The 21,365-nt window shown below is 40.3% G+C and overlaps 1 protein-coding gene across 1 annotated transcript; it reads right to left on the reverse strand.

Moving 5' to 3' along the window:
• Positions 1–3,187: 3,187 nt before the first annotated feature.
• On the reverse strand, positions 3,188–5,146 carry LOC107484357 (uncharacterized). The gene is made up of 5 exons (XM_016104956.1): positions 5,026–5,146; positions 4,637–4,800; positions 4,364–4,543; positions 3,712–4,105; positions 3,188–3,525 (listed from the first exon to the last, which is right to left on the reverse strand). Exons 1-5 carry the CDS (start codon positions 5,144–5,146, stop codon positions 3,188–3,190), a joined length of 1,197 nt encoding a protein of 398 aa, XP_015960442.1.
• Between the last annotated feature and the right edge of the window lie 16,219 nt (positions 5,147–21,365).

Below are 21,365 nucleotides of genomic sequence, written 5' to 3' on the forward strand. Positions count from 1 at the left end.
TTTCTAGTAAAATCAAGAGAAAAGATAGAAGAAGAAGAATGAAAACTAATATTGATCCATTAAATTGCAGCAGAGCTCCCTAACCCAATGAAAGTGGTTTAGCTTTTCATAGCTCTGAAAAATGAAAACAAAGATGGAGAATACATCATGAAAGTAAAACTAGAAGTTGCAGAAAAAAGTAAAAATACAGAGAGTAGTTCTATGCCCCCTGGTTCCTAAAGTTTCCAACCCCTTTTTAATTCAAAGTTACTCCTATATATACTACACTTCTGATCTTCTAGTTGGCTCTTCAAGTCTTGGGTATGGGCCTCTGGATCTTGAGTTTAAAGCAGTTATCCTCTTTATTGGGCTTAGCTTTGCTTGCAAAGAGAAAATGTGAAGTAGGCAGGGACTTTGGCTCAGGACGTTAGTGGTGTCAACGTTAAGTGAAAGTGTGGGTTTGAGAACGTTAGTGACAATCACCTTTTTCACTAACATTCCTAACCCAAATATGATCACGTTGACTTCAACGTTAGTGGCCCTAACGTGACCACTAACGTTGCCTCTTGGCCCTTCGCATACGTTATTGGGGCTTACCTTTCCCAATAACGTGATGAGTCACCCCTTCTCCTTACGTTAGAGTCCACGTTAACTAGGTTAACGTGGCTTCTAATGTAGTAATGCCAATCCTTCGAGAACGTTAGTGACACTTACCTTTGTCACTAATGTTCCAATGTGCCCCTACTTCCCACGTTAGAGTCCACGTTAACTAGGTTAACGTGGCTTCTAACGTAGTAATGCTAGCCATCTCCAACGTTAGTGACAAAGGTGAGTGTCACTAACGTTGGCTCATTATCTCTTTATCCACGTTAACTTCCACGTTAACTAAGTTAACGTGGGAGTTAACGTTGCTCATGTAGCTCTTGGTGGTTCAACCCAAGTGACAAAGGTAAGTGTCACTAACATTTGCGATCAATTGCTCTCTCCACGTTAGCTTCACGTTAACTAAGTTAACGTGGGAGTTAACGTGGCTCATGGAGGCTTGGCCAACGTTAGTGACAAAGGTGAATGTCACTAACTTTGGCTTCTCTTTTTCTTTCCAACGTTAGAGTCCACATTAACTAAGTTAACGTGGCAACTAACGTGGCCAATTATGAGCTTGGTCCAATGTTAGTGACAAAGGAGAGTGTCACTGACGTTGGCCTTGTTTATTCTTCCACGTTAGAGTTCACGTTAACTTAGTTAACGTGACTTTTAACATGGGCTGTGATGGCTTCGAGGGCATTATTGGCGATTACCTTTCTCACTAACTTTGCAAACTAGCTCCCATTCCACGTTAGAGGTCACGTTAGTTGAACTAACATGAATGCTAACGTGGTTCTTCTTTGCTTCCCTTGTCCTGAAATCAAGCAGCAAAGTGCATTAAAGTTCTAATCCAAGTCATGAGACATGTATCATCCAATTTGTCATATAATTCATGCAAAATTCTCATGAAATCATGTAAAATGCACAGTGTATACTTGAAACAAGATGTAAGTGAATATCTACCCAAAACTAGCTTATTTCTTAAGAAAATGCATGAAACTACCTTAAAAACACTAAAGAAAGGTCAGTGAAACTGGTCATAATGCCCTGGCATCACAACACCAAACTTAAAGCTTGCTTGTCCCTAAGCAAGTACTGGAACAAGAGAATGATGAATGGAATTCCAAGAGAAATGAGTCATTCTTGTGGAAGTCATGTCCCTGGTTTTATGGTGGTTTCATGCATAGCTACTTAGGTTCATTCCTTCATTGGCTTTCAGACCTTTATCATGTCCTAAACTACTCACTTGATTGCATCCCATGAGACTTTTATTCATTGATCCTTTTGTTTTCATTTCAGGGCTTATTTGTGTTCTTAGGCTAAGTGCTCTGTAAGGGGGCAACTCTTTAGAATAAGCTTTCAGCCAACACTCCCGAACCAGACTCTTGATAGTGGACTTTCAGCTGATAATCCCAGGTTAGCTAACCCAAGTTACCAGGTGATAAAGCACCCCTGAGAGCTTAGTAATTCAAGCAGATCCTTGGTACAAGAACACCACAGACACATCCCTCAAGACTCAACCCCTTGGTGCCTAGCCTCTTTTCTTGCTATTTTTCTTTTATTATTCACTTTCCTTTTTCTTTCCCTTTTTCTTATTAGGATCTTGTTATTTAGTTAGTCTCATGGGGTGTGTTCAAAGCATAGGATTCAGGACAGATAGTTGTCTTCACACCTTGTTGGTGAACCAACTTAGCTAACTTATGATTACACCACAAACTTAGGAACTTACTCCATAATATGAACTCCACTCTGGTCCTTTATAAAACACTCATTCTCTTTTCATTTGATTAAAAAGGACAAGCATACAATTAAGTAAGGAAAAGATGCAGTGACATTCAAACTAGCAAACATAGACCTAAGCTGTGAGAGACTTAAAAATAGAATTGAAAGGGTTCCAACTAATGAGTAGCTATTAATCAAAGGTGCATTTGGACTTCCAATTTTCACATTCTCAATACATGGAATTAAGTAACAATACAACCTTCGGGTGATGGTTTCTAGTTGTCCTCCTCTCTGTCATTATCCATAGTCTTTGCTACTTTATTTCCTTGGATGCAGGTGCACCATTTCCTCATAAGGTTCCTGCAAAGTTATTGGAAGTTGCTTGTTCCCGAAACACTTGAGAAATAGTTAGCTTGCATGTATGCTTGTGAACTTCTGAACTGAATTTGGTGTGTGAACACCAAACTTAGTTCCTTGCACAGTACAAAAGTTTGCACACATGCAGAGAACCTCATATCATGTTGTTAACAAAACCATTATTAACTAAAGACTAAACTACAGCTAATTGGTTCCCCCGATTGGTTGGAGCTAGCAATGTGTTTCGGGGGTGTAGTGTGATTCTAACTAATATCTTTGGTGGAACACCAAACTTAGAATTACACTTTCACTCTTGGATTGTTTTGGTGTGGAACACCAAACTTAGCTCCTCGCAATACCAGGGAAACAACTTGTGATCTTTATTGAAATGAAAATGAAAACGAAACTACCTCAGGTTGGGTTGCCTCCCAACAGAGCGCTCTTTTAGCGTCGCTAGCTCGACGATTTCTCCATTACTTGAGATGATATTTTACTTTGGGGTTTTTCCCCATGATGCCCATATAATGCTTCAGCCTTTGTCCGTTTACAGTGAAAGTCCTCTCTGATCTTTCATCCATGATTTCTGTCCATATGGCGAGACTTTTGTGACAAGAAAAGGTCCGGACCACCTTGATTTGAGTTTTCCTGGGAACAGTCTCAATTTGGAATTATAGAGGAGTACTTGTTGCCCCTTTTCAAAACTCCTGGGTGCAAGATGCAGGTCATGTCTTCTCTTTGCTTTTTCTTTATAAATCTTGGCATTTTCATAGGCTTGTGATCTAAATTCCTCCATCTCTTGCAACTGCAAGATCCTCTTTGCACCAGCAGCAATGCTGTCAAAATTTAGTGTCTTGAGAGCCCAGAGAGCTTTGTGTTCCAGCTCTAATGGTAAATAACACGCTTTCCCATACACCAGTTGATATGGGGACATTCCAATTGGTGTTTTGAATGCTGTACGGTATGCCCAAAGAGCATCATCCAGTTTCTTTGCCCAATCCTTTCTTGATGCACCCACAGTCTTTTCCAAAATCCTTTTTAGCTCTCTATTGGATATCTCAGTTTTCTCACTTGTTTGGGGATGGTAAGGTGTGGCAACCTTGTGTTTTACCCCATATCGTAGGAAGAGAGCTTCTAGTGGTCTGTTACAAAAATGACTCCCTCCATCACTGATGAGTGCTCGGGGGACTCCAAAACGGCTGAAGATATTCTTCCTGAGGAAGTTCATGACCATCTTGTTATTATTCATTGGAGTGGCAATAGCCTCTACCCACTTGGAAACATACTTCATTGCTACCAAGATGTACTTGTTTGAATATGAGGTTGGGAATGGTCCCATGAAATCGATTCCCCACACATTAAACAGTTTCAGTTCCAAGATGAAATTCTGTGGTATCTCATTTCTTTTGGGCAAGTTTCTAGATCTTTGGCATTCATTGCAGCTCTTTACTAGTTCTTTGGCATCCTTAAAAAGGGTGGGCCAAAAGAATCCACTTTTTAACACCTTTGCTGCAGTTCTGCCCCCTCCAAAATGGCCTCCATAGCATGAGCCGTGGCAATTCCATAGGACCTCTCGTCCTTCTTCTTCCGAGACACATCTTCTAAGGATTCCATCTGAACACTTCTTGAAGAGATATGGCTCATCCCAGACAAAATATTTTACATCATTTATGAGCTTTCTTTTTTTATGTTTATTGATCCCTGGAGGTAGGGCCCCGGTTGCCTTGAAGTTGGCAATGTCTGCAAACCATGGTGCTTTATGAATTGTCATCAATTGCTCATCAGGGAAGAGCTTGTTCACACTTGTATCATGTGTTCCACCTTCCTCATGACAGATTCTGGATAGGTGATCTGCTACCTTATTCTCCACTCCTTTCTTATCTCTGATTTCAATATTGAATTCCTGCAACAATAAGATCCATCTTATTAGTCTTGGTTTTGATTCTTGCTTGGCAAACAAATATTTAAGTGCTGTGTGATTTGTGAAAACAATCACTTTAGCACCAATGAGGTATGATCTGAACTTGTCACATGCAAAAACTATTGCTAGCAACTCCTTTTCAGTAGTGGTATAGTTTCTTTGAGCATCATTGAGGACTTTGCTAGCATAGTATATCACATGGACTAAGTTATCTTTTCTTTGCCCTAACACTGCTCCAACTGCAAAATCAGATGCATCACACATCAATTCAAAGGGTAAGTTCCAATCAGGTGGGGAAATGATAGGAGCAGAGGACAATCTCTTTTTTAAATTCTCGAATGCTAGCATGCATGTTTCATCGAAGATAAATGGTGTGTCGGATATAAGGAGATTGCTCAAGGGCTTGGCTATCTTTGAAAAATCTTTAATGAACCTTCTGTAAAAGCCAGCATGTCCTAAAAAACTTCTAATTGCCTTGACATCACTAGGTGGAGGAAGTTTTTCAATAAGTTCCACCTTAGCCCTGTCCACCTCAATGCGTTGGTTAGAAACCTTATGGCCAAGGACTATTCCTCCTGTCACCATAAAGTGACATTTCTCCCAGTTCAAGACCAGATTGGTCTCTTGGCACCTTTTCAATACCAAGGCTAGGTGATTTAGGCAGCTAGTAAAGGAATCGCTGAATACCAAGAAATCATCCATAAAAACATCAATGAATTTCTCTATCATATCAGAGAAGATAGAAAGCATGTAACGTTGGAAAGTCGCAGGTGTATTACATAGCCCAAATGGCATGCGCCTGTAGGCAAACACTCCATATGGGCAAGTAAATGAGGTTTTCTCTTGGTCTCTAGGATCAACCACTATTTGGTTATATCCTGAATATCCGTCGAGAAAACAATAATATGCGTGTCCTGTGAGTCTTTCCAACATCTGATCCATGAATGGGAGGGGGAAATGATCCTTTCGTGTAGCCTCATTGAGTTTCCGGTATATATGCACATCTACCATCCTGTGACGGTCCTTGTAGGAATGAGTTCGTTCTTCTCATTGGGGACTACAATGATTCCTCCTTTTTTGGGCACGACATGCATGGGGCTGACCCAGGGGCTGTCTGAGATCGGGTCGATTACTCCTCCCTGCCATAATTTCATAACTTCTTTCTGTACCACTTCCTTCACGATTGGGTTAAGCCTCCTTTGAGATTGAATGGATGGTTTGGCATTATCTTCCAACAGTATTTTATGCATGCATATGACTGAACTGATTCCCTTCAGGTCAGCGAGGGTCCATCCAATGGCATCCTTATGCTTTCGCAATACTTGGAGTAGTTCATCCTCTTGATCTTGGCTGAGGGATGAGTTTATGATTACTGGGTAACTTTCATTCTTTCCTAAGTATGCATATTTGAGGGTGGGTGGCAGTGCTTTGAGTTCAAATTTGGGTGCCTCTATCTTTTCATTCTCTTCCTTTTGTGCACCTTGTATGCGAATCTCTGTTGTTGCAACCTCTTCACTAGATGTTGACTCCTCCTCTGTTAACTCTTCAGGTTCTTCCTCTTCAAAACTCTCCTGCACTTCCTCTTCAAGTGCGTCCAACCTCACACATTTCCCCAATTGTTCTGGTGGGTAACTCATGGCCTTGAACACATTGATTGTCATCTTTTCATTGTGTAATCTTAGGGTGAGATCACCCTTTTGGACATCAATGACAGCTCCAGCAGTGGCTAAGAACGGCCATCCCAGGATGATGGATGCCTTGGCTTCCTCTTGCATGTCCAGCACTACAAAATCCGCCGAGAATATGAAATCTCCCACTTTCACCAGCAAATCTTCTACTATGCCATGAGGGAACTTGAACGATCAGTCTGCCAGTTATAAGGCCATTTTTGTTGGTTTAGCCTCCTCGATCTCCATCTTCCTCATCATAGCTACTGATATCAAGTTGATGCTGGCTCCTAAGTCACACAGAGCCTTCTCTACTGTGATTTCCCCTATAATACAAGGGATCTGGAAGCTCCCAGGATCTTTCAATTTCTGGGGCAGTTTATGCTGAATGATAGCACTACATTCTTCGGTTAGTATCACAGTCTCATTGTTCTTCCAGCTTCTCTTCTTAGTCATTATCTCCTTTAAAAACTTGGTGTAGAGTGGCATTTGTTCTATTGCTTCAGCAAAGGGTATGTTGAGTTGGAGTTTCTTGAAGATTTCCAAAAATCTCAAGAATTGGTTGTCATCCCCTTTCTTCCTCAACTGCTGAGGGTATGGGACTCTTGGGGTGTCTAGCTTCAACATTCATTCTTCTTTTTGTGAACCTGAAATGGAATCTTGAGCTCCATCTTGCTTTTCTTATTTTTCATTTGAGCCCTCTTCTTGTGGTTTCTAAGATGATTCCTTCAGTTCCTTCCCACTCCTGAGGGTGATAGCTTGACACTCCTCCTTTTGGTTTGAGTTAGTATCGCTGCAAAGGTTATGGCTGGGAATCTGCTTGAATAGGTACCCAATTTGTGTCTCAAGTTTCTTGATGGCAGCATCTTGATTCTGCATATTGGACTGCACTTCCTCTCGGAATGCTTTACTGTCTTGGATCTCTTTGCATATGCTTTCAAGTAAGTTCTCAATCCTTGAGAGTCTGTCATCAGAAGGTGATGGTGAGTTGAGATTGGAGGGATAAGAATGGTTAGGTTGGGTTTGGTATAGGTGTTGAGAGGGGTTGTTATGTGAGTGTTGATATGGTCTATGTGTAGCATGTTGGTGAGATATGTTGCTGGGATTTGGACGTCTTTGATCTTGGCCTTGATCTTGTTGATTTCCCCATCTAAAGTTGGGGTGATTTCTCCATCCAGAGTTGTAAGTTTTGGAGTATGGATCATTGACTTGTCTAGGTGAGTTTCCCACATAGTTGGCTTGCTCCCAGTCACCTTCTTCTCCTATGTTTACTACTTCTTGAGTTGGTGATGAGGTGATGGCCGCTGCAACTTGGTTCTCTTCCACCTTCTTGGTAAGATCTGCTAGCTGCTTGGTGATCATCTTGTTTTGAGCTAACAATGCATCCATGTGGTTTAGCTCCATTACTCCTCTAGTGTTACTTCTTTCAGAGGCATAGAAGTAGTCATTCTCAACAACTGTTTCGATGACATCTATGGCTTCTTCAATGGTTTTCTTCTTGTTTAAAGAGCCTCCTGATGAATGATCCACAACCTTCTTTGACTCATAGGAAAGACCTTCATAGAAGATGTGAAGTTGGACCCACACATTAAACATCTCTGGTGGGCATCTCCTTGTTAGATCTTTAAACCTTTCCCAAGCTTCATAAAGTGTCTCCCCATCTTGCTGTCTGAACGTCTGCACTTCAAGTCTCAGCCTATTGATCCTTTGAGGGGGGTAAAACCTTGCCAAAAACTTTTTCACTACCTCTCCCCAATTAGTCAAGCTCTCCTTTGGAAAGGATTCAAGCCACTTGGATGCCTTGTCCCTGAGTGAAAAGGGGAACAAGAGCAGCCTATATACATCTGGGTGGACTCCATTGGACTTCACTGTGTCACAAATCCTCAAGAAGGTTGTTAAGTGTTGATTAGGATCTTCTTGAGCACCTCCTCCAAATGAACAATTATTCTGCACCAGGGTGATGAGCTGAGGTTTTAGCTCAAAATTGTTGGCATGTATGGTGGGTTTCTGAATGCTGCTTCCACGATTTCTAGGATTAGGATTGATATAGGATCATAAGACCCTCCTTTCTTGCCTAGCATGGTTGGCATGGCCTTGATTATGAGCCTCCTCTTCATGGTTGTTCTCCAAATTCTCTTCCATGTTGTGTTCGAAGTACTCTTCTTCTTCTTCAGCACCTACTACTCTTTTTCCTCTTGCTTCCCTCCTTAATCTAAGGAAGGTCCTCTCAGGTTCATAATCAAAGGAAGTTGAAGCCCCGCTTCTTCTCCCTGTCATACAATCAACAAGGCACAAGCAATGAAATACATACAGAAACTATTCTTGTTAAAAAAATGCTGTTAGTGTGAGTGAAGCAATATATCAAACAGTTAGTGGGTGAGTGAAAAGTTTGTAAATAACTGGAATAAAAGGGTTAAAGGGATGGGAAGAAAAACAACTGAAACTGAAATTAAATTGCTCAAACTGAATTTTAAATCAGCAGAATGAAAAATGCTCAATCTAATTATCCTCCAACATAATCATTGTTGATACAAATCAATCCCTGGCAACGACGCCATAAACTTCATGCACGGAAAACTTGTCTCTCAACAAATTTCCTTCGGCAAGTGTACTGAATTGATCAAGCAACTTTAATTAGAGGAATGTTCTAGTTGAACGAATCAAAATTTGGTTTGAGATTTGCAGAAAATTAAATAGCGGGAAAGTAAATAGCAGAAAAAGTAAATGCTAGAAATAAAGAGCTGAATGTAAATGGCAGAAAGTAAATTGCAAAATCTTAAATGGGAATGGGGGAAATGCTCATAAAAGTAAATGGCAGAAATTAAAGAGAATGGGTAAGATCAGAAATGGGAGTTCATTGGGCTTGGGAGATGTTGCATTCTCCGGATCAAATTCATTTTCATCTCTTCCTCAATCAATGCATTCATTGATCTCCTTGGCAATCTTAAGTGATTGAATCCCAATTCCTTGGTAATCCAATCTCTCAAATCTTGATCAATAGCCAATTCCTTGGTCAATTGCTCATGAGAAGAGATGAAGTATGGGCACTGATTATACTACATGCATTCTCAAATCAATTATTGGTAGGATTATAGTCACATATCCATCCAAACCCAATTTGATCTAGCATAAGAAAGCATTTCTAGCATGATCTCTTCATTCCTTTTCCAAGGTTCTGAAGAGATCCATGTATGAATAGTTTCTTTTCCAAGATAACTACTCAATTGGATGAAGATTGAAAGCTTTCTAGTGAAAATCAAGAGAAAAGATAGAAGAAGAAGAATGAAAACTAATATTGATCCATCAAATTGCAGCAGAGCTCCCTAACCCAATGAAAGGGGTTTAGTTGTTCATAGCTCTGAAAAATGAAAACAAAGATGGAAAATACATCATGAAAGTAAAACTAGAAGTTGCAGAAAAAAGTAAAATTACAGATAGTAGTTCTATGCCCCTTGGCTCCTAAAGTTTCCAACCCCTTTTTAATTCAAAGTTACTCCTATATATACTACTCTTATGATCTTCTAGTTGGCTCTTCAAGTCTTGGGTATGGGCCTTTGGATCTTGAGTTTGAAGCAGTAATCCTCTTTATTGGGCTTAGCTTTGCTTGCAGAGAGAAAATGTGAAGTAGGCAGGGACTTTGGCTCAGGACGTTAGTGGTGTCAACGTTAAGTGAAAGTGTGGGTTTGAGAACGTTAGTGACAATCACCTTTTTCACTAACGTTCCTAACCCAAATATGATCACGTTGACTTCAACGTTATTGGCACTAACATGACCACTAACGTTGCCTCCTGGCCCTTCGCATACGTTATTGGGGCTTACCTTTCCTAATAACGTCCTTCTCCTTACGTTAGAGTCCACGTTAACTAGGTTAACGTGGCTTCTAACGTAGTAATGCCAATCCTTCGAGAACGTTAGTGACACTTACCTTTGTCACTAACGTTCCAATGTGCCCCTACTTCCCACATTAGAGTCCACGTTAACCAGGTTAACGTGGCTTCTAACGTAGTAATGCTAGCCGTCTCCAACGTTAGTGACAAAGGTGAGTGTCACTAACGTTGGCTCATTATCTCTTTATCCACGTTAACTTCCACGTTAACTAAGTTAATGTGGGAGTTAACGTTGCTCATGTGGCTCTTGGTGGTTCAACCCAACGTTAGTGACAAAGGTAAGTGTCACTAACGTTGGCGATCAATTGCTTTCTCCACGTTAGCTTCCACGTTAACTAAGTTAATGTGGGAGTTAACGTGGCTCCTGGAGGCTTGGCCAACATTAGTGACAAAGGTGAATGTCACTAACGTTGGCTTCTCTTTTGCTTTCCAACGTTAGAGTACACATTAACTAAGTTAACGTGGCAACTAACGTGGCCATTTATGTGCTTGGTCCGACGTTAGTGACAAAAGAGAGTGTCACTAACGTTGGCCTTGTTGTATTCTTCCACATTAGAGTTCACGTTAACTTAGTTAACGTGACTTTTAACGTGGGTTGTGATGGCTTCGAGGGCGTTATTGGCGATTACCTTTCTCACTAACCTCGCAAACTAGCTCCCATTCCACATTAGAGGTCACGTTAGTTGAACTAACGTGAATGCTAACGTGGTTCTTCTTTGCTTCCCTTGTCCTGAAATCAAGCAGCAAAGTGCATCAAAGTTCTAATCCATGTCATGAGACATGCATCATCCAATTTGTCATATAATTCAAGCAAAATTCTCATGAAATCATGTAAAATGCACAATGTATACTTTAAACAAGATGTAAGTGAATATCTACCCAAAACTAGCTTATTTCTTAAGAAAATGCATGAAACTACCTTAAAAACAGTAAAGAAAGGTCAGTGAAACTGGCCAAAATACCCTGGCATCATGAATTCTAGAGTTTCAGATGATGTTTTTATCATCACAGGAGTTAGTTGATTACCACTAATTTGGTTGTTGTATGTAATGTCCTGCTGATTGCATGATTCTTGGAATTTGTATTAAAAATTTTTTGAGTTTCTTATTTTCTTTTCTTAAATAATTCTCGAAAAAAAAATTACAAAAAATTTCTTAATAAAATCATAAAAAAAAACTAAAAAAATATTTTGTGTTTCTTGTTTGAGTCTAGTGTGTCATTTTTTAAGTTTGGTGTCAATTGCATGTTTTAATTTTTCTAAATTTTTTTTTGAGAATTCATGCATTGCATTCTTCATTATCTTCAAGTTGTTCTTAATGAGTCTCCTTGTTTGATTGATGCACGAAAACTTGTTTCTCAGCAAATTTCCCTTCGGCAAGTATACCAAATTGTCGTCAAGTAAAAACTCACAATAGAGTGAGGTCGAATCCCACAGGGATTGATTGGTCAAGCAACTTTAATTGGAGGAATGTTCTAGTTGAGCTAAGCAGAAATTTAGTTGATAATTACAGAAAATTAAATGGCGGAAAAGCAAATGACAGAAAATGTAAATGCTGGAAATAATAGCGGAATGTAAATTGCAGAAAGTAAATTGCAGAATCTCAAATGGGGATTTGGGGAGATGAACATAAAAGTAAATGGTAGAAGGTAAAGAAAATGGGTAAGATCAGAAATGGGGGATTCATTGGGCTTAGGAGATGTTGCATTCTCCGGATCAAGTTCATTCTCATCTCTCCCTCAATCAATGCATTCATTGATCTCCTTGGCAATCTTAAGTGATTGGATCCCAATTCCTTGGCAACCCAATCTCTCTAAGCTTGAACATTGCCCAATTCCATGATTTAATTGCTCATGGGAAGAGATGAAGTATGGTCACTGATTACACCACATGTATTTCCAAATCAAAGTGTTGGTAGGATTATATGTCACTATATCCATCCAATCCCCAATTCGGTCCAACATGAGAAAGCAATTCTAGCATGATTTCCTTATCCCTTTTCGAAGGCTCATAGGAGATCCAATTATGGAGAGTTTCTTTTCCAAGACAACTAACCAATTGATTTAAGATTGAAAGCTTTCTAGAAGATGATAGAACAGAGCTCCCTAACCCAATGAAAAAGGGGTTTAGTTGTTCATAGCTCTGAAAATGAAAGATGATAGAGAAGAGTGCATTCTCCAGTAAACTAGAATTTGCAGGAAAAGTAAATATACAGAATGTAGTTCCCAATAATGCTTAGCCTCCTTTCTAGTTCAAAACTACTTCCTATATATACTACTCTTCTGATCTTCTAGTTAGCTCTCCAAGTCTTGGATATGGGCCCTTGATCTTTAGTTGAAGTAGTTACAGTCTTCAGTGGGCTCAGCTTTGCTTGCAGAAAGAATGTGAGTCAGGCATGGTAGGACGTTAGTTAGGACGTTAGTGGCGTTAACGTTAGGTGTAAACTTGGGTTCGAAAGCGTTAGTGACGATAACTTTGTCACTAACATTCCAAACTAGTTGATCCACGTTAACTTCAATGTTAGTGGTACTAACGTGACCACTAACGTAGCCTCTTAGCCCTTCGCAAGCGTTATTGGCACTCACTTTTTCCAATAACGTTACTTCTTGTCCCTCTTTCCCACATTAATGATCCACGTTAGTGTAACTAACGTGGCCCTTAACGTGGGCATGCCCAAGCTCAAGGGCGTTAGTGACACTCACCTTTGTCACTAACGCTTCAAAACGCCCCTTCTTTCCACGCTAGTGCCTCGCATTAATGGCATTAACGTGACCATTAACGTGGTTGTGCTTGCCATCTCCAATGTTAGTGACAAAGGTTAGTGTCACTAACGTTGGCCTATCATTCATTGCTCCACGTTACCATTCACGTTAGTGGTCTTAACGTGACCACTAACGTAGGCAATCTTGGCTTGATCCAGCGTTATGATAAACCCCATTTGTAAGGTTTATCTTGTATTGATTTAAAGGGATTTTATGACCTTTTACCCACATTTATTCAATGAATTATCATGGTTTTGTGATTCTCCCTTAATTTGTGCTTAAGTGTGAAAACATGCTTTTTAGGCCTTTAACTTGATGATTTTAATCTCCTTTTGATTCCACTAGATGCCTTGATGTGTTTGTTAGTGATTCCATATTGAAAAGGCTAGGAATGGATCAAAGAAGTGAAGAGGATAGCATGCAAAGTGGAGAAGATCGTGAAAAGCCAAAGAGTTGAACTCGCCCATGGACGCGCGCACGCACCTGACTCTTATGCGCACGTTGCGAATTACCCCATGGACACGTACGGGTGCTGTACGCGTACGCGTCGATGCTAGAATATAATTTTTTAATAAAAACATGGCCAGTGTATTCAGAAAGGTTGTGGGGCCCAATCCCAACCAACTTTGGCGCCTAAACTGCTATTTAAAGCCAAGGATTGAAGTGCAAAGGGGAATTCCATCATTCACACTCATTAGGATTAGTTTAGAGTTAGTTTTAGAGAGAGAAGCTCTCACTTCTCTCTAGGATTAGAATTAGGATTAGGTTTAGTTCTTAGATCTAGATTTAGATTCATGCTTTCTTCTACTTCTACTCTTCAATTCTTTGTTTTTACATCCATTCTTCTTCTATTCTTTTGTTGTAATTTCCTTTATGTTGTTCTTGTACTTTGTTGTAGATCTACTATTGTTCCTTCTATTTTCTTTCAATTCAATTCAAGGTAATTCATAATAATTGTGTTTCTTTTGATTGTTATTGTTAATTCCTTACAATAATTGCTGTTAGATTCTATTCTTGTTGTCAATTTCCTTTGTTTTTCATTTGTACCTTCCAAGTATTTGATGAAATGCTTGGTTGGATTTTAGTGTAGGTATTGTTCCTCTTGGCTTTGGTAGAGTAATTAGTGACTCTTGAGTTATCTAATTCATTTGTTGATTGATAATTAGAAGTTGCTAATTGATTTGAATGCCTCTAAAGCTAGTCTTTCCTTTAGGAGTTGATTAGGACTTGAGGAATCAAATTGATTCATCCACTTGACTTTCCTCCATGGTTAGAAGTTAACTAAGTGGTATCAATGAACAATTTGTGGTCACAATTGAGGAGGATAACTAGGATAGGACTTCAAGTTCTTATATCTTGCCAAGAGCTTTGCTAGTTGTTAACTTATTTTCCTTGCCATTTATATTTCTTGTCTAAAATCTCAAAAACCCCAAAATATCTCATAACCAATAACAAGACACTTTATTGTAATTCCTAGGGAGAACGACCCGAGGTTCAATACTTCGGTTTATAAATTTTAGGGTTTCTTACTTATGACAAACAATCTTTTGTATGAAAGAATTATTGCTTGGTTTAGAAACTATACTTTACAACGAGATTTCATTAGTGAAATTCTAAACCATCAAAAATCCAATCATCAAAATGGCACCGTTGCCGGGGAATTGAAATGGTGTTACGTTATTGGTTATTGTACATATGTGAATAGTGTGAATATCTTGCTTTTTGCTTTATTCTCTAGCTGTAGAATTTTGTTTCTCTTGTTTTCTATTAGCTTTTGATTTTTGTTTTCTCTTTTCATTATGAATTCTCACTTTGGCTAGGAGTGTGATTACAACTATGTTGTATGAATTGGAGATTACCTTGAAGAGATGTATCAGGGATAGGATAACCAAAGGTGGGAGGAGCCATGTGCATATATGATCAATCTTCCTGGCAACAACCTCCACCAATGCACTATGAAGAAGAGCCATTCAATGATGCATACCAATCCAAGGGCTATGGTGAATCTCCTTGTGACTTTCAAGAACCACCACCATATGCCTATGAGTCTTGTCCTCAACATAACCCTCAACCATACTCACAAGCCCCTTTTTACCAACCACCTTTATATGACCATATTCCATATCCATCATACCAACCGCCTTTTGAGCTATATGAGCCACATATTGAACCACTACCATTCCAACCTCAATACTTCCAAGAGCCACCTTCTCCATATTACGACCAAGATGAACCACCTCTAATGTGTGAAAAATTTCAACCACAAGATGAATTCTACATTCCACCACGACCCTCCATGGAAGAATATCTATGTCCATCTTTCAAGGAAGCAATGGATCGACTTCAAGCAACCGTCCATGAAAAGTTAGATGCATGGGACTCATACGATATGTCCAAGGATGATTGTGAAGGTGTAACCGAAGAGGGAAGCATGAAGGGGATTGTAGAATCCCAACTTGAGAACAATAGATTGGAGTGTGTTGAGCAACAAATGGAACAAATGGAGTACATAGAACCACCATACCCTAATTATGATGAACCACCTTGCTATTGTGAACCCTTCCCCCAACATGATGAACCCTCCCATCTACCCCAACCTCCAATGGATTACATCATTGGTGTTCTTGTTCAAGGGCAAGAAGAGATGACAAGGGATATGCAACAATTCATGACCGCCTTGGACGAGGTGGTAAACTGGCTAGCATCCCAACTTTTGGACACTCAAGGAACTCCCATGGCTACATGTGGAGAATCAAAAGAAGAGCATAGCATGAAGGAGAGATTAGAAACTCCAGTGGAAAAGGAGGAATGCTACTTTGTGTTAGAACAATTAGAGGAACCTATGACTATTGAAGAAAAGGAAGAAGTGGTTGATGACTTAGGAGATGCGAAACCTCCATGGGATCCAAAAATTATAGAAAACTCCCTGGTGCACAAAATTGTGATCTCTATCAATGGCATTCAACTTGGTATGCGTGTATATAACTCAGCACTTTCTTCACAACTTCGCACAACTAACCAGCAAGTGCACTGGGTCGTCAAACTAATAAACCTTACACGAGTAAGAGTCGATCCCACGGAGATTATTGGTATGAAGCAAGCTATGGTCATCTTGTAAATCTCAGTTAGGTGGATAATAAATGATTATGGAGTTTTCGAATAATAATAATAAATAAACAGAAAATAAAGATAGAAATACTTATGTAAATCATTGGTGGGAATTTCAGATAGGCGTATGAAGATGTTGTGCTCCTTCTGAATCTCTGCTTTCCTACTGCCTTCATCTAATCATTCTTACTCCTTTCCATGACAAGCTGTATGTGGCAAGCTGTATGTAGGGCATCACCATTGTCAATGGCTACATCCCATCCTCTCAGTGAAAATAGTCCAAATGCTCTGTCACAGCACGGTTAATCATCTGTCGGTTCTCGATCATGTCGGAATAGAATCCATTGATTCTTTTGCGTTTGTCATCACGCCCAACAATCGTGAGTTTGAAGCTCGTCACAGTCATTCAATCCCTGAATCCTACTCGAAATACCACAGACAAGGTTTAGACTTTCCGGATTCTCATGAATGCCGCCATCAATTCTAGCTTATACCACGGAGATTCTGATTAAGGAATCCAAGAGATATGCGCTCGGTCTAAGGTAGAACGGAGGTGGTTGTCAGTCACGCGTTCATAGGTGAGAATGATGATGAGTGTCACGGATCATCACATTCATCATGGTGAAGTGCAACGAATATCTTAGAACAGGAATAAACTGAATTGAATAGAAAACAGTAGTAATTGCATTAAAACTTGAGGTACAGCAGAGCTCCACACCCTTAATCTATGGTGTGCAGAAACTCCACCGTTGAAAATACATAAGCGATGGTCCAGGCATGGCCGAATGGCCAGCCCCCCTGAATGATCAAAAGACCGAATGGTCAAAAGATGTCTAATACAATAATAAAATGTCCTATTTATACTAGACTAGCTACTAGGGTTTACAGAAGTAAGTAATTGATTCAGAAATCCACTTCCGAGGCCCACTTGGTGTGTGCTTGCGCTGAGCTTGAGCTTTACACGTGTAGAGGCTTCTTTTGGAGTTGAACACCAAGTTGTAACATGTTTTTGGCGTTCAACTCTGGTTCATGACGTGTTTCTGGCGTTTGACTCCAGAGTGCAACATGAAACTGGCGTTGAACGCCAGTTTGCATCATCTAATCTCGAATAAAGTATAAACTATTATATATTGCTGGAAAGCTCTGGATGTCTACTTTCGAACGCCGTTGAGAGCGTCTCATTTGAAGTTCTGTAGCTCTAGAAAATCTATTTCGAGTGCGGAGAAGTCAGAATCCAACAGCATCAGCCAGAATATACCTGAAATCACAGAAAAACACATAAACTCATAGTAAAGTCCAGAAATGTGAATTTAGCATAAAAACAAATAAAAACATCCCTAAAAGTAACTAGATCCTCCTAAAAACTACCTAAAAACAATGCCAAAAAGCGTATAAATTATCCGCTCATCACAACACCAATTTTTCAGATTATCAGTAACATTTCTCCTTGTTCATCATTCTTTCAAGAGCCAACAATTTTAACATTCATAAACAACAAGATAAAAAATATGCAGTGTTCAAGCATTCATTCAGAAAAGTATTGTCACCACATCAATATAATTAAACTAATTTCAAGGATGAATTCAAAATTCATGTATTATCCCGCTCGCATCAATATAGTTAAACCTATGCATTGTTCATGCATTCATTCAGAAAAGTATTATCCTGTTCGCATCCTTTCGAAATTACAAGAGTGTGCGCGGGCACTATATCCCTAGACCATGTGCCGGGCACGATATCCCCGGGGGTACCCATTTTATTCGTGACCGAAAGGCAACATCTCCATCGGGATGTGTCGGGTTGGCATTAAACCAATAATGTGATATCACAGTCAATAGGGCAGGCATTCATCATGTGCATCTTCTATATGTGTTCATACCCTGGGTCGAGCTGTCTGACCCGGGATGTTCGACAGACAAAGCGACCGACCTCTTTAGGTCAGGACAACCCGACTTCTTTCTTAAGAGCTCGGCCAAGTCACCAGGAAAGCCCAAAGAAGGGCCCAAATCGAGGAACATGCCCCAAATCCTAAGGCAGCCCAAGCCTATAGGTATCAAGGCGGTTCCATTGAAGATACGCTGACCTCAAGTAAAAGATGAAAGATAAGATAAGATAACTAACTTATCTTATCCAAAAGGTCACATCTCACCATTATAAATATACTGGAGCACCCAGGTATAACTGATACTCTGATTCTACTCAATACCTGCTTAATCCCCTTGCTAACTTAACCATTGGAGTCCCCTACAGGTACCCCCCACCCTTCGGTGACAAAGGATTTGCAACACATTCAGTCCAACAAGTCGGACGCACCAGCTGCGGCCGCTATTCACCAGCCGGACACATTAGTTCCGACCAGCACAGAAGATCTCATCCGAGATTGACCTACAAACGATCTCATGGCACGCCTGCAACCTAAGAAGGTACTACACCTACAAAAGGCAACGGATCTCATTAGTGGATGTGCTCTTTTTCCTGAAAAGGTTTTTTAATGAGGCACCATGTTGAGATCCAGGTCATGCCTGACTTAAAGGGATAAGAAAATTCCCACATATATATATTTGCATTTTTTCTTTGAATAAAGTTTATTTAGATATTCTACAAAGAATCCAAGATGCATTAATTTGAAGTATTCACCGTCCGGTTATAAAGCAATAGGTGGGCAGAAAGTGAAAAATAATTTCACTGCACGACCACGATAAAGATAAATCGTCCGATAAAGGTGAAAACGCGATTCCCCCAAAGGACGATCTAAAGATGCCAACCACTTTCTACAAATCGGCAAAGGTGAACACAAAATAATGTAAGAAGTTATCGAAAGCAATCCAAAAAAGAACCTGATGAGGTCTTACGGATAGCTAAAATAATAACTTAAAAGGCTGGCCGACGCTCACAAGTCAGACCAAGTCAACCCAAGTTATAAGTAAACCCTAGAAAGAGGTCTGGCCAACCCTATTAAAGAGGATTATTTTAACTTATAAGGGCCTGACATAACAAAGTCAACCCAAAACAAAAAGTTATACAAGTAGTCCCTGAAAGAGATCTGACAAAGATCCAAGAAAGAGGACTACAAAAAATAACTTAAAGGAGACTGACATAACCAAGTCGGACTCCTATCACTAAAAAGTTATACAAGTAGTCCCTGAAAGAGATCTGACAAAGATCCAAGAAAGAGGACTACAAAAAAAAATAACTTAAACCACCACGATAAAGATAAATCATCCTGTAAAGGTGAAAACGCGATTCACCCAAAGGACGATCTAAAGATGCCAACCACTTTCTATAAATCGGCAAAGATGAACACAGAATAATGTAAGAAGTTATCGAAAGTGATCTAAAAAAGAACCTGACGAGGTCTTACGGATCGCTAAAATAATAACTTAAGGACTGGTCGAACGTTAAGAAGTCGAACCAAGTCAACCCAAGTTATAAGTAAACCCTGGAAAGAGGTCTGGCCAACCCTATTAAAGAGGATTACTTTAACTTAGAAGGGCCTGACATAATCAAGTCGACCCAAAACAAAAAGTTATGCAAAGTAGTCCCTGAAAGAAATCTGACAAAGATCCAAGAAAGAGAACTACAAAAAATAACTTAAAGGAAACCGGCATAACCAAGTCGGACTCCTACCACTTAAAAGTTATGCGAAGTAGTTCTTGAAAGAGATCTGACAAAGATCCAAGAAAGAGGACTACAAAAAATAACTTAAAGGAGACCGACATAACCAAGTCGGACTCCTATCACTAAAAAGTTATACAAGTAGTCCTTGAAAGAGATCTGACAAAGATCCAAGAAAGAGGACTACAAAAAATAACTTAAAGGATACCGACATAACCAAGTCGGACTCCTACCACTAAAAAGTTATCAAAGTAATCCCTGAAAGAGACCTGACAAAGGTCCTAGAAAGAGGATTACAAAAATATCTTGGAAAGAGGTTGACCTAAGGAAGTTGATCTCCTACAAATAAGTTATAAAAGTAATCCCCAAAAGAGACCTGACTAAGGTCCAAGAAAGAGGATTACAAAAATAACTGAAAGGGGGACCAGCGCAAAAGAACCACCAAGAAACAAGTTGGACCCATAAGTCACAACCTCAAAGGATCCAAGCTACAAACAATAAAACAAAGCAATCCGAGGAGGTCGAGATAAAAGATTTCAAACATCAGTAGAAAACTGAAAAGATGCCAAGTCAAAAAACTACCTCTATTACTCCACAAAAGTTATAAGGCCCCGGAACAGCGGCCATCAACACCTGCTAAAGATAGCGAGCTACTTTTTGTTTTTCAAAATAAAGTTGCTAAAACAAGCAACTAGAAACCGTCAGCAAAACAAACAAAGTTTTAAAAAGCCCACAAGCCGGGCCAACTACATAAATATCTAGAAAGAGATCAGCAAGCATCAGGAGCCTTCTTGGCATTATCAGGACAAGGAGAAGGAGGACGAGTCTGAATAGGCACGGCATCTATAGTTCCATCCTCCCGGTTCAGAACCTGGCAATCCGAATCAGGTGCAACCGGAGGAACAGAAGAGGTCGACACTTTGGCAGAGTACACAGGAGGAGGATCAGTATCATCATCACCATCGTCATCAGGGACAATCTTGCCATCCCTGACAACATTGTCCAAGCTGAAAGGGGTGAGATCGGCCTCGGGAGCAATGACCCGAACTTGCTCCTTTAAGTTCTCGTAAGGAGTAGTCACGCTGCCAACGAGATGACCTTGGAGCTCAGAATAATCTTCCTGGGCATTGTTCAACTCCTCCCTCAGGCGCATCACCTCCCGATAAGTCATAACGTAACTCTCCTTATGCATCAAGGCCGTGTCCTCGGCCAATCTCAAAGAAGCCGCCAGTGAAAGGGAACTCGCCTTCTCATTCTCTAGATCCTTCTCTAATTTGGTCACCTTCAATTCAAGCTCCTCCTTCAGCCCCTTCATCCGGTCAAACTCCTGCTTTGCCTCCTCCATAAATGCTTTGGTAGCATGGAGACGAAGATTCTGAGCAGTCCGATGTATAGCAGCCGACATATATGCCATCCTTACATGATTTCGGGCCATAAACTCCAGATGATGGAGAATGGACACATCGTCCATGGAGATGGTACCATAGGGCCCGATTTGTTGATCTACAAACTCAATGGCATTGAAATCAGGGGCATTGAGGTCGAAGGGCTCAACCGTCTTTTGCTTATTACTTGGAGGGACAGCAGATGAAGCGACAGAAGTAGGGTGAGGATCCACCAAGCGGACCCGAGGTGTTGGGATCACCTTCGTCACCCCGAGGGAACTCGGTACTGATGGCTTCTCACGCACTTGGGAGGACCCCTCCCCAGCCGCCTTGGCAGCAATATTTCTGGCAGCAGTCGCCTTCTGCGCCCTCTTAAAAGCT

The sequence above is a fragment of the Arachis duranensis genome, chromosome 4 (assembly GCF_000817695.3).
Source record: "Arachis duranensis cultivar V14167 chromosome 4, aradu.V14167.gnm2.J7QH, whole genome shotgun sequence".
NCBI lineage: Eukaryota > Viridiplantae > Streptophyta > Magnoliopsida > Fabales > Fabaceae > Arachis > Arachis duranensis.